Raw genomic sequence first — 13,720 nt, forward strand, 5'->3', positions numbered from 1 at the left:
TTCAATCAATATTTTTTTCCTTTATTCATGAATAAGCGTTTGATAAACCCTCTAGGTTCATTCATTTTAACACTGGGTAAATGCCTATAATAATACACTTTGAGACTTAATATACAAAGACTTCAACATTTAAACATTAATGAATCAGAATACCTTGTAATTATTGTAACCAAAAAGTATCTTATACACTAGTCATTTATTTGTGCATTATTATTTCTTTTCCAGTATATTGTCATTAATTTCTTTGCTTTTGCTTATCTATTTAGGGTGTCCCAGGAGAAGCTGGTGCTGCAGGTCTTGTAGGCCCAAGAGTAAGTAATATTTAAATTGATACTAATGATTTCAGTTTCCAAGATGAAATACATGCTTCTATGTGAAAAAGTGAAAACATAAAAACTGTAAAGAATTCCACAAACTTTAACACTTTTTGTTTCATAACCTACCTGTGTTTAAACAAATAGATACAATTCCTTGTTCTTAATCATAGTGTTACTTCTTTTCCATTTTTTTTAACTTTACTCTCTAAAATTAATAAAATATTATTAATATTGCTACCTTGTAGGGTGAACGTGGTTTCCCAGGTGAACGTGGCTCTTCTGGTCCTCAAGGTCTCCAAGGACCCCGTGGTCTCCCTGGTACTCCTGGTACTGATGGTCCTAAGGTAAGTTTAGGACATTTTATCTCTGTTCTTTACGTTCTGAACTGATATTGACTATGTACTGTAAGAGTTCTTGGAGTTAATGATTTGTGTATTAATGTTTGTTTAATAGGGTGCTACTGGTCCAAATGGTCCCAATGGTGCCCAAGGCCCACCTGGTCTCCAAGGTATGCCTGGTGAAAGAGGAGCTGGCGGTATCCCAGGACCTAAAGGTGACAGAGTAAGTAACCCAATTCCAGTTTTAGTATAATCTTTATGTCTTGCCAACACCATATGAAAGACACAAAGATGTTGCAATCTGTGTCCCCTCTGAAAACATTTCCCATCACTTGTCATGACAGTAATAAAGGTGAAATCTCCTCAATGTAGGGACAGACTACAATACAAACATGGCAAGGCGTCTATCATTTCCCACTCTATCCAAAACTCATAAAAAGAGAGATTTGGCTGGAGTTGGGCTTTAAATTATAATCAAAACATGTCATAACAGATGCTTTGCAAAAAGCTGAAGATTTTTTAGTCATCTAAGAAATCTGACAATAATTTAGTCGTCCGGATGACGTTCTGATCATTCAGTTATATTCTGGATTCAGACATAATGTCCTAATCTTGCAGACCTTTGACCAAGTAGACACAACCTGCAATATGAATATGAGGTGTTGATTTACTAAAGGAAAATTAGCTGTTCACTTTGCAAGGAAAGTGGAATTTTGCCAGGGAATTTTCCCCAGATCTTAGTGAATGGGGTTCTGGGGACTTCCATCATACAATCTTGTGCAACCAAATATGCTGTTTTAATATTTTTTTGCACGTGATTGGGTATTCTTTGCAAAGTGACATTTCACCACATTCACTAAGCTCTGAGAGAAATTTCCTTATAAAATGCAACTTCTATTGCAAAGGGAACAGCCTATTTGCCTTTTGTAAATAAACTGCATTGTCTCAAAAGACTGATGAAGGAATAACTACTGTTCACCTATGTGTGAAACTGTTTCATTCTCCAGAATTTCTGGTATTTTTTTGATTAAGTAGGGAAGGGTTAGAACCTCTATAATTGTTACTGCTGTCAGTTACCCAATTGGGAACATTCCCATCAATTCCTGTGTGGTAAGCAGAACAGGAAGTATTAGAAAATATCTCTGGTAGAGAGACATGTTATACGTTAAAACCTATCCAAAAAATAAATAACATATAAAAGAAATTCCGAATTTAGAGTGGTTGTAAAGGCAGATGGTTTTTTATATCTCAATGCATTCTATGCATTAAGATAAAAAGCCTTCTGTGTGCAGCAGCCCCCCTCAGCCCCCCCTAATACTTACCTGAGCCCCATCTTTATCCAGCGTTGTGCACGAGTGTCTTGGCCATCTGGAACTCTCCCTCCTGCTTGACTGAGACACAGCAGTGGTGCTATTGGCTCTGATGCTGTCAATTAAATTCAGTTAGCCCATCAGGAGAGAGAGAGGCAGGGCTGGACCACACGAAGCTGCAGCTCAGCTTGGTGTGCCCCCATAGCAAGCTGCTTGCTGTGGGGGCACACGACAGGAGGGAGGGGCCGCCAGGAACAGTGAAGAGGGACACAAGAAGAGGAGGATTCAGCCCACTCTGCAAATCCACTGCACAGAGCAGGTAAGTATAACATGTTTGTTTGTTTTTTAAACAAGATTTTACAATCACTTTAAGCTAATCAGCTATTTAGTCGACTGCTTTTGCCACCAGGTCCAGCCATCTAGATAGTGTGATCAGTTCAAAGCATGTCTTTTTCATTTAAGTTATATTTCCTTTGTTTAAATCAGTGTTACCTTTTGCTTGTGTGTTCATAATAGAAGGTCATGTATAGTTCTAAACAGAAACTTTGTTATGTCAGGTTTTGCTAATGTGAATTTGAACAACTATTTTAAGTCTGCAAGTTTAAAGTGTGTGCAAACAAACACTGCTATATCACCTTCTTCAAATGTATTGTCCTTGCACTACAAGTTCAGCTTTGCTGACTCTGAAAGTTATATGGGGACATTTGTGAATCACAAATTTGCCTTAGAATGGCTGAATTTTAAATTTACAAGTTACTAATTGCAGCTAGTTTACGTCTCTGATTATTGATTATATAATCATTGTTGTTTAATAATGGTTGTGAACATTTCTCTTTTTGTCCCTATTGAAGCAAATTAAACACACAAATTGACAATCTATATTTTTTGTTGTTTATATAGGGTGACTCTGGTGAAAAAGGCCCAGAAGGTGCTCCCGGAAAAGATGGCGCTAGAGTAAGTATTGAGATTTTAACTACATTTCTTAGAAGCAAAAGTAGCACACAAAAAATCAACTACAGTTCTGTTAAATGCATAGATAATTTTTGATAGGTTTACAGTTTGGCAAGATTCTTCCAGTAGAGAATACTAAATATTACTTGTGAGTGTTTTATTTACTTCACAAAATATGAATTTATTGTAAAGAGGAAGCATCCTGGGATGAGATTTATTTGTGCTCTTACAATGAATTCCTAAATTTAGTCCTAGAGTTTTCTTGGTTGTCAGGCCACATTATGAGTAGCAGAGTTCAGGGTCCTTATGTAGTCATATTTTCTGTATTATGGAAAGATCATGCCGTATTGTTATTAGGAACATGCACTTCAACAGGAATGTAAAAATGCTATTTGATCAAAATTTATCTATTTTATTAATAAGTATTTTTCTTTTGTAGGGTTTGACTGGTCCTATAGGTCCCTCTGGTCCATCAGGTCCTAATGGCGAGAAAGTACGTGAAATGTATTGTATAGTTTGTTTTCAAATGGAAATAGAATAGATATACTACAAACTTTATTAATATATATAGCGGGATCAGAGTGTCATCAACAATGATGGCAAAACAATCACATTACATAAGTAGACTATTCCACTAAAGTTTAGAAACCTACTAGTGTTTGATAGCATAGCACTATAGAACCTTCATAAACTCATGTACTTAGGAAGACAGTGTAAAAAAGTGAGATTAGCTCATGTCCCACTGTATATATTCAAATAATTGTAATATATTAGTTGTATTGACACTAACATTATATTACATATGTCCATTAGCTATGTGAAAAAATAGTTTTCACAGCCAGTTCTGAAAATGTGAAATGTGATTGGTTATAAAAGACAGCATTCCATCTTTCTTTTTTATAAATTAGCTGCAGTGTGCCAAAATAGCATGCAAATATAGTCTAACTAATAGAGGTACACCATGTTAATGCCAGACAGATTTACAGGCATAATTAATTCCACCTTAGTGCATAGAGTCTTAATAATCTGAATGTGGCTGAGGCTCCTGTAATGCCCACCACATAGATGGGCAATCTGTCAACCCCAAGATGAGGCAGAGCTGCAAAACCCATAGTATCGTTTTCTTCTTACCAATGAATAGTTGTAGGTTGCCCATAATTGGTGAACATCAATAGTTTTGTAGTCAGAGATATAAAGCTTTGCACTAATAGGCAAAGCTTTGTTATGCCAGTAGTTTATTTTTGTATAAAAAACATATCTTGAATATTTATGTTACGGCTACTGATTATTTGCAGCAATAAACTTAAACAGATTCATCTGCATATAAGTTTAATTTCATTTTAATATAGTTTAATAATAGGACATTACAGCTGAATGAAATGTAATTGACATTGAGAGGAGATTATCATATTATATTATTGATTATACTGTGATAACAATGGAAACTGAAATTATTTTTCAATATTTTAGGGAGAGTCTGGTCCCCCTGGTCCATCTGGTATGGTTGGCACTCGTGGTGCTCCTGTAAGTTTTTTTTCACTATATATATATATAAATTATACTGATATGATGTCTTGTTTGAGTAGCATTGGGGATAAGTTGCAGCATTGGAGGTACCAGTTGCATGTAATTTGTATTCAGTTTTTTCCACTACCCAAAAAAAACATACTGGTAGGTTTATCTATCCTGCTTAGAATTTCTGCATGTAAAAAAGGCCTAACCATCTACCCATCCAAAAATGTTTTCCTAAGCTTATATTGACTTGATTCTTTTTTGGTTCATGTCATGTTGCTTTTTCTATTTGTAAGCTATGAGGAGTCTTCAGTTTTACTAGTAAAAACTCTTTGGGTGTGGATAGTATGTTCCTGGTTATATGTTGCCAGGCTTTGCGTAGTGTACAATGGTTTATCATTAAAAAGAAAAAAAAACATTTTAGATTCAATTTTATCCTCAATTAAAAAAATTAACAATGTATTTGTTTCCCTTATAGGGTGATCGTGGTGAGACTGGCCCACCTGGTCCTGCTGGTTTTGCTGGCCCACCTGTAAGTAAAAAAAGCTATACAATAATTTACTCTTAACAATGTAATGCATTTTGCAATTAAATTGGACTAGTGGGTGAAATCCCCCACTGATTTTTTACATCTTCTGGGGACCCTATCTTCCAGGTCTTCGATCTGTTCAAAACTACCTTTGGGTCTTAGGTGTTCATGCACTGCATTTTCTATAATGTAAAAACTAAATAAAAAATCTGAGAAGAATAGCGGGAATTTCTCATAACATCCATGGCAAGTGTTCAGACCTGAGAAATCAAGAGCTTAGTTCAACAGAGTTTCTAAGAGATATAAAAATCCATCAGGTGATTCTGTCACTTTCCAGCATCTACCAAAACACGGATTATCAGTGTTGGATTAACTGACCCTTTGAAATTCACAGTTCACATGTGAATGGACAAGGACCAATGTTAACATTGTTGAGCCCTACGATTATCAAAATTTAAAAAATGTACCGCTTCTTGTTATATGTAGAAAATATGTTTTTTTCAAGTTCATGTGATAGGCTACATAACATGACCTCTGCTTTCCAGGGGAGTTAAGGATTTCTCATGTCATTAAACACTGTTTGCTGTTATTGGGCATTCTTTGCCAATATAATTTTTGCCACATTCACTAAGCTAAGAGGAAATATGCCTATTTGCCCAATCAACCCCATTGTGCTCAATTTATTTATTTTAGATTGGGCCATAGAAGTTTATTTTTAAATTTTGCAATATGGTAGTTTTGTTGGGGGCAAAAAATATCCATGATGACCACAAGAACAGGCATATGTCCCATCCATATGATTACTATCTCTCCAATTTTTAGACATTTATTAATGAGCCCCATATGTGGCTCAACTGTTGAGAAATGAGGTCATTAATAATAAGCCTGTCTATAGTAATCTGAACTAATATATATAATAAGATAAGGGCTATCTGCACATCAAATGTCATTCAATTAGAAATACACAAGCCTATTTCTATACAAGTTTAAGGAACTGTGCAATCAGTAATATCTTGCTGGCATACAAGAAACTGAGAGGGGACCTTTATTAAAATTCAGCCTTCTGCTAACATGTATGTGTGTTAAATTCCAGAATAGATGGCAAGACTGTCTACTCCTTTGACAGACATTTTCTAGTGACTACTTAAAGTTTCTCAGACTTGGAGATGTAGAGTTTTCTTGCTCAGAAAGGTAGAACCATATTTAGCTTAGATTTGTAACCACTCTGTACATTATAAACACATTTTATTGAAATGGCTTTTTAAAGAAAACTAAAGTATAGTCAGATCAATTGTATGAATTACCAGTCAACACGCTTAACTGCTGTTATAAAAATGTGGAAGAATTCACTTGTGCCCTTATCTAATATATATTGATATATTGTTTAATTTAGTTGTTCTGATTTGCTTTGTAGCAGGTGTCCTAATATGTCTATCCCTTGGTCTTACAGGGTGCTGATGGTCAGCCTGGTCTTAAAGGTGAACTGGGAGAGCCTGGCCAGAAGGGTGATGCTGGTGCCCCAGGTCCTCAAGGTCCATCTGGTGCTCATGGTCCTCAGGTTTGTTTAATTTTCCTACACCTAGATAGAAATTACAAATGCATTACAATTATAGAAATAATATAGAGAAAATTAGACACATAACTATTTTACTACTGCAAGATTCCACAATTATTATTACAACACTCTATGCCTATATTGGCAGCACAGGGGTGTAGTGGTTAGCACTCTCACCTAGCAGCTGGTTCAAATCCTGACCACGACATCATCTACCTGGAGTTTGCATGTTCTCCCTGTGCCTGCGTGGGTTTCCTCCAGGTACTTCGGTTTCCTCCCACACTCCAAAGACATGCTGGTAGGTTAATCAGATCCTGCCTCTAAATTGGCCTAGTATGTGTATGTGTTTGTAAGCACGTTGGGACCCTATAGGGTAAAGGACTGCGCTATATCAGGATGCAACTCAAATGTTTCCATTTTATATATTAGATGTTCCCTATTATACAGATATATAGGACCTCCTTCTAGACACTGCATACTAGTGCAATCAGAATTTTTCCATAACAAATATGTTTTCAACCAGTCTCATTGGACCCACAGATTTGTAAAAATAAGATGAGCAATAAACCATGATCATTGTGCTACACTACAAAGCAGAAAGTACACGTGATGAGGAAAATATAGCTGCTTCCACAAACATATATTTTACAAATCACAAATAGAACCAAGGTTTTTAAAACATTAACCCACATTATTTAAACTAATCAGATCACACTGAAGAAAAAAAAATAAAACAGACTAGAATTCCCTTTAACAAGTAATTGAATGTATTATCAATGTTATATGAGTAAACAGTATATAGTTGATACAATGTTGTATATGAACCACAAAGAGCAAGAAACTGTGATCACAATAAACAATACTGTATTTTCCTTCTAGGGTCCAACTGGTGTTACTGGTCCCAAAGGAGCTCGTGGTGCCCAAGGTCCAGCTGTAAGTATAACCATTTATTTTTATCTTCTAATTAGTAGAAGTCTTCTAGTCTTTAACATTATGTGGCATTTGGTAAATACATGCACATCATTAGAATGGTATGATACATTTGGTAAAACTAAACAGGTATTTTCAGGGCCAGCATCAAACTGAATTATTGTGTGAACAATTCAAGTTTTTTCTAAAAAAACCCTCCTACCTCCCTGATTTTTGTTCCTCCATCCCATGCTCTACTTCACTTCACCCACCCAGTGCACCATTTACTTTGATTTACTATCCCCTGCCACATACTATTCCCACTTGGCATCAAGAAATTTGGGCAAGTAAACTTGTCATGAGATAAATTCAGAAGGTGCAGTTAGTGACCTTCTGAAAATGCTTGTTGTCTGGTTATCTCTGACTGTAATTCAAGCACTGACCTTAAAATTATGCAGGGCCTAAAGATTTTAATCTTCTTCCCCTAAATTGCATGCTTGTCCTGGGTTACTGAATGGCAGTAATGGAAGCTCCTGTTTTTCTGGCAGCATACTTTAACCCATGGACAGTCACTTGGTGATATTGGAAGCTGTCTCTGTAGCAGTCTTTTGTTCTGAGGTTTCTGTGAGGAGGCCTTTGACTGCCATGGGAGGTTTTCTGGAAATTATTAGGCAGCATGATGGACTTAATATGTATTACTGGACAAGATAAGCCCTGCCTCATAATGGAAGAGAATGGTACTGGCCAACACTTCCTGTGCACTGTGGCATAAAGGAAAATGTAATGGAAAATCCTAAAGTTGTCACCTAAACAGGAATAGAGGGGGCGTCATCCAATGGGACACCTGTTCTAATTGCATCATCCTAAAGCTGGCCATAGATGGATTGAAATTAAGCCGGTTCAGCAGGGACAGATTGAATTTAGAACCATGGATAGCTACTATGGTTGAAAAGAAGTTGATCCACTAATGTACTGGTTTACTTCTGTTCAACAACCCTGTCAGATAAAACCCGCTCAATCAGCGCTGCAGTCTGTGGGCTGCAGCACTGATCTGTGTATTCTGATGGCGGAGGAGTCTCAGAATACAATAGCGCAGTGAATATGGGGGATTTGGGTCAGTTCCATGATCCATGTATTGCCAGCTTTAGAGAAGATTTCTGCTGACATTGTTGTGTATTCTGTCTCGGATACACAACAGAAAGTAAGAGAAAATCTCCCCAATAAGACAGGCAGTAATCATTCCTAAATCTAGTGAGAACCATTTATAAAAAGATTTAGTTTTCAATCCCCTTTAAACTATCTGACAAGAAGCCATTCACCTATTTTATTTTTACCTTTTATTGCTCACATTCAGTATATTTACCTAGAAGTTAAACTCTCTATTGGCATGACAGAGACAGAGTACAAATACAAGGCACAGTAAGGAAGCCCACATAGTAAAGTTACACCACTCACCTTCTGGTCACTGTCTGGAGCCCACTCTGGGTTATTTAGCATAATTTATAAGGCAAAAAGAGCATCAGATTTCAGGCCACTAAAGTTTTAAAATTCAAAAACAAAACAAAGGGAAAGTAAATACCAAGACACTTCAAATCTCATTATCAGAGAAAGGGATAATATTTTTTGAAAAATTTGCTTTTTTTAATTTCACACATACTGTTCATACATATTGTTCATACAGAAGACAGATTTTGCAAAAAATGTATCTATCTATATCTTTCTATGTATAGGGTGCTACCGGATTCCCTGGTGCTGCAGGCAGAGTTGGTCCACCCGGTTCCAATGTAAGTAACCTTGTTTATGAGCTTTAATTAGTGTATTCAATAATGTGCATTATTTTCATGGTGAACATCGCCTTTTCATGGACTTTCTTATGGCATCCTTAGCACCCTGAGGCCTTTCTGCTTCTTTGGCTGGTCCACCAAGATAAAGCGCTGTGATATATATAATAACATTATCTGACTGTGCTTCACTTTCTTCACTATGGCATGTCCAGCCCTGTACCATATTAGCTAATGTTAGTAGACTGCTTGATATATAGGTAAAGGTACTCGTTGTGGCTTTACACCAGCATTTACAAATATTGTTGTCTGTTAATTTTAGACTGCAGCTGCTCTTGACCTAGAACACTGGAAGCTCCTAGTATCATAGCCTATTAGGAGAAAATTGGAGCACTGTGTCTTTGGGCAAATTAAATCTTAATAGTCCTGTAACCCTAGGCCCAGGGTTTTGAAATTTTGTAACATTCATTTTTAAAACGAGCAATGAATCTAAATTATTTCATCTTGTAAAAAAAATTTTTTCATTAATTTGTAAAGCGGATTTTTCAGCAAGTGCTTTGAAGATCCCTGATGTGAATAATAAAATACCATTTTATTTAATTGCTAGAGAATATCCTATAATTTCTTAAAGTAGATCTTTTGTTGAAAATGATACTGCACATAACCCATTAGAGTACGTCAGCATTGCTGAATTACATTATTTTAAATAAAATGTTTCCTTGCTATTCGGATCCCCAGTTCCCTGCCCAGGAATTGTAGATCACATGTCTCCAGTCATTACTGCAGGTGGTCTATTGTATTTAGTCTGCAGTTAAAGGGTCAGGAAGACTGATAACAACAAAATACACATAAAAATAAGGCTTTCAATACCTTGGCCCCCTTTTCTTTTTTTATTGTTTACCTTAAGTTGATCCCTTTCACATGGCTATATCTAAATGTATTACAAAGTCTACAGTTTTCCTTTCCCACTAGGCAACTGTCTCTCAATTACATCCGTTTTGTCAGCCTGCCTTGCATGCCCCTTCACTTTGCTTCTGTGCATCCTATCTGGTTAAAAATGAATTTAAAGTTTGATGTAATGCATTTTACTTATCTTTTAATTCATGTCTTAGGGTAACCCCGGACCTCCTGGTCCTCCTGGAAGTGCTGGCAAAGATGGACCAAAGGGTGCTCGCGGTGATGGTGGTCCTCCTGGTCGTGCTGGTGATCCTGGTTTGCAAGGTCCTGCTGGTGCTCCTGGTGAAAAGGGAGAGCCTGGTGAAGATGGTCCTAATGTGAGTAAAGATATCATTACATCTTAAAAGCTGCCTTGGGCACATTGTGTATTAAATCAATATCGGGTTACTTGATCACACGAGTCACCAAGTATTACATATAAGTAACCTGCTTACACAGGTCTGTCTTGCTGCTGTCCCAGCTCTATAATTCTGGTGTTATTCCCATTCATTAGGGTCCCGATGGTCCCCCTGGTCCTCAAGGTTTGGCAGGACAGCGTGGTATTGTTGGTTTGCCTGGTCAGCGTGGTGAGAGAGGTTTCCCTGGTCTTCCTGGACCTTCTGTAAGTATGAAATTAAATGCAGTATTAATACATAAATAATGTCTTCTAGTCTGTAATAACTACAATGTAACCTTTGTTAACATCTAAGTCTAGGTGACTATAATGAGACAATGTGATTAGGTACACAGTCTAATAGTATAGGATGGTGATGGTGAACCTTGGCACTCCAGATGTTTTGGAACTACATTTCCCATGATGCTCATGCACTCTACAGTGTAGTTGAGCATCATGGGAAATGTAGTTCTAAAACATCTGGGGTGCCAAGGTTCGCCATCACTGGTATAGGCTGTGGAGCAGACAGTGACATAAAAACTTCCTAAACCACCCAGGAGTTTGTCAGGCAGGCTTTGAGAAAATTACTTTTTACAGTTTCAGAGTTCATTAGTGTGTTATTATGTAAAAACTTCCCACTATGTTTCAGAACATGTCCTATATGTTATGGATCTAATATAAGATGTTCTGTATTATTGAGTATGTTTTAAAATTCTGCCATGATTTTTTCTGAAGAGCCAAATAGCAGAAAATAGCTAATAGAAGGAAAACAGAAGCTGTTTAAAAATAATCTATCAGGGAAAAAAATTGCAGGTTTAAAGTGCAGGCACATACCCACACATGCCTGAATCAGCTTTCAAAATCTTGCAGTTATAGCCAAATGTTGGGCTGTTTTGACAGATAAAACCCAAGCACTTCTCTTTCTGCTAGTGAGACAATATATCACTATGATGGGCCAACAGAAATATTGGTGGGAAATTGTTTGAGCTTTCCCTATCAAAATGGTCTGGTGTTTGGCCATAACCTCTAGTTGTGGAGGAAGCTGCAGGTATGTGCAGGTACCTGTAAGGGCTTTTTTTATTTCCTTGAAAACATCTTTTTAAGAAAAAAAAGAGAACATCTTTAGAATCCTAAAATTATAGGAGCCTTTCTAAAACAACTAAGGATGATATAGATATTATGGATATTGGTGGTCATTATGGCTAGAGGTAATAGTTTTAATATTTTCAGAATAATTTTCATGATTGACATTGCTCCTTTAAAATATAACTAAAGGTACATTTTTTTTTGTGTGGATAGAGTGGAGAGGCATGAGAACACCTGTCAGGTTTTTATTGTTGGCTTTGCCCCTGTTAGAGTGATTTACCCTCTCTATCCAGTTTACTGTTATTACAGAGAGCGAACATTAAAGAAAATCACACATTTTGAGTTGCTACCAGAACAGGAATGAAGAGAAAATCTTTCAATGGGCACACTAGTTCTGTTGACCCTGGTGACCCTAGTGACAGCCAGAGATCCCCTCACACTACAGGAATTTCCTCTCACTTCCTGTTTTGGCTTTGGGGCAGAAAGTGAAAGGAAATTTCTCTGATGGGACACATATGGGAAAAACAAAAATTGACAGGGGTTATAACGCTCCTACATGCCAAATATAAAAAGTTTTGCCTTTAGTTCTTCTTTAAGGATAAAATAAAAATAGAAAAAAAGATTAAGGACATTTTTTTGCTATTGTCAGCTTATAATCATGTTACTTACTTAATTAGGTGATGGAAGTCATTATGGCTGGATACCCTAAATTAGCCAGAACTACTTTTCACACGTTTACTAGTTTTGTTCTTCATCATTTTAATAATTATTATTGCTTCTTTAGGGTGAGCCTGGTAAACAAGGAAGCCCTGGAGGTTCTGGGGACCGTGGACCTCCTGGCCCTGTTGGCCCACCTGGTTTGACTGGACCTTCTGGAGAGCCTGGACGTGAAGTAAGTTCTCTTTGTTATACCCAAGAAATGCTTAAAATGCAGTTCTGAGTTTGCAAAATGTATATTATATATATATATATATATATATATATATATATATATATATATATATATATATATATATATGGAACATTTTGTAACAGCAACATTCAATACTTTTCAAAAAATATAAACTGTTCTTAACTGGTGTCTATATTTCTTCATATTAAAAAATAAAATGATAGGCTTATGTACTGGCCAATAATACCTTCTTTAAAAAACATATCGAGTAGACATGTTTTTTTGAATCAGAATCATGGGGGATGCTTCAAAAATATTTACATACATCTAGTGGGTATTGATAGTAAATGCACAAGCCATAAAGGATAATTTTAATTAAACGCAGAATTACTTGATATTGCTAGTTGTAGTTGTAGATAGTTTTATTTAATTTTCAAGACATGTCACCACTCATCCCACTAGCTACCTCTGTCATTTTGTTATTATAAACAGGTACATAATTGTTAGGAATCACGTGCTAGTTCAGGGGATGTACCCTAAATACATAAACACAGTGCAAATACAATCATAATCTGTTTTTTCAATATGTAAATTGTTGAATCTTCCTTTAGGGAAACCCTGGATCTGATGGTCCTCCTGGCCGTGATGGTTCTACTGGCGTGAAGGTGAGATTGTGACTTTAGCTCTCATGGAAAACCTTCATGAAACTTATGAGAGTAAACCAATTAGTGGTGATTCTGAAATATTTATGTTTAATAAATCTCTGAGTTAGTGAATAGCCAGTGCCCTTTTAATCCATATGCACATAGATCTATATGTTTCAAGAGCTGTATACTTGGAAATATAGATGATTATGGTAAAGTTCTTCTCATGAGGAGGGATATTTGTATCCAGTTGTCTTCCTCTTATTAATCCAATACTGTAGACAGGCTCTCATGTGTCCTTCGTTCAGGGCTGCTATTAGATATCATGGGGCCCTGTACAGCCTACCTGACGAGTCCTTCTCCCTCTAAAAATATCAAATTATATTTTCGATAAAATGCCATAGCCACAATGCTACGCTTTGCAGCCGTGGCAGGAATGATACCCTCATCGATCAAGACCCATTCCATTGAATAGCGCTGCTTTGAAAACACCCAACAACCACTTGCAAAGCATGCAGTTGTGGTGTGCTAGTGTTTGATTAAAACAGGCAATGAGGAGGCAATAT

At 36.6% G+C, this 13,720-nt stretch overlaps 1 protein-coding gene across 2 annotated transcripts in view; it reads left to right on the forward strand.

Annotated features, from left to right (window-relative positions):
- COL2A1 (collagen type II alpha 1 chain) overlaps window positions 1-13,720 on the forward strand; it is a 61,385-nt gene that overhangs the window by 38,891 nt on the left and 8,774 nt on the right. For both annotated transcript variants that reach the window (XM_077483746.1, XM_077483747.1), the window contains 14 exons: window positions 267-311; window positions 563-661; window positions 771-878; window positions 2,866-2,919; window positions 3,356-3,409; window positions 4,387-4,440; window positions 4,907-4,960; window positions 6,408-6,515; window positions 7,392-7,445; window positions 9,152-9,205; window positions 10,315-10,476; window positions 10,653-10,760; window positions 12,403-12,510; window positions 13,122-13,175. In XM_077483746.1, the coding sequence (XP_077339872.1) occupies window positions 267-311; window positions 563-661; window positions 771-878; window positions 2,866-2,919; window positions 3,356-3,409; window positions 4,387-4,440; window positions 4,907-4,960; window positions 6,408-6,515; window positions 7,392-7,445; window positions 9,152-9,205; window positions 10,315-10,476; window positions 10,653-10,760; window positions 12,403-12,510; window positions 13,122-13,175 (1,116 nt within the window). The remainder of the gene's footprint in view (window positions 1-266; window positions 312-562; window positions 662-770; window positions 879-2,865; window positions 2,920-3,355; window positions 3,410-4,386; window positions 4,441-4,906; window positions 4,961-6,407; window positions 6,516-7,391; window positions 7,446-9,151; window positions 9,206-10,314; window positions 10,477-10,652; window positions 10,761-12,402; window positions 12,511-13,121; window positions 13,176-13,720) is intronic.

The sequence above is a fragment of the Lithobates pipiens genome, unplaced genomic scaffold (genome assembly GCF_037356315.1).
Source record: "Lithobates pipiens isolate NorthernLeopardFrog02 unplaced genomic scaffold, aLitPip1_a1.2 Scaffold_16, whole genome shotgun sequence".
In the NCBI taxonomy this organism is placed as follows: domain Eukaryota; kingdom Metazoa; phylum Chordata; class Amphibia; order Anura; family Ranidae; genus Lithobates; species Lithobates pipiens.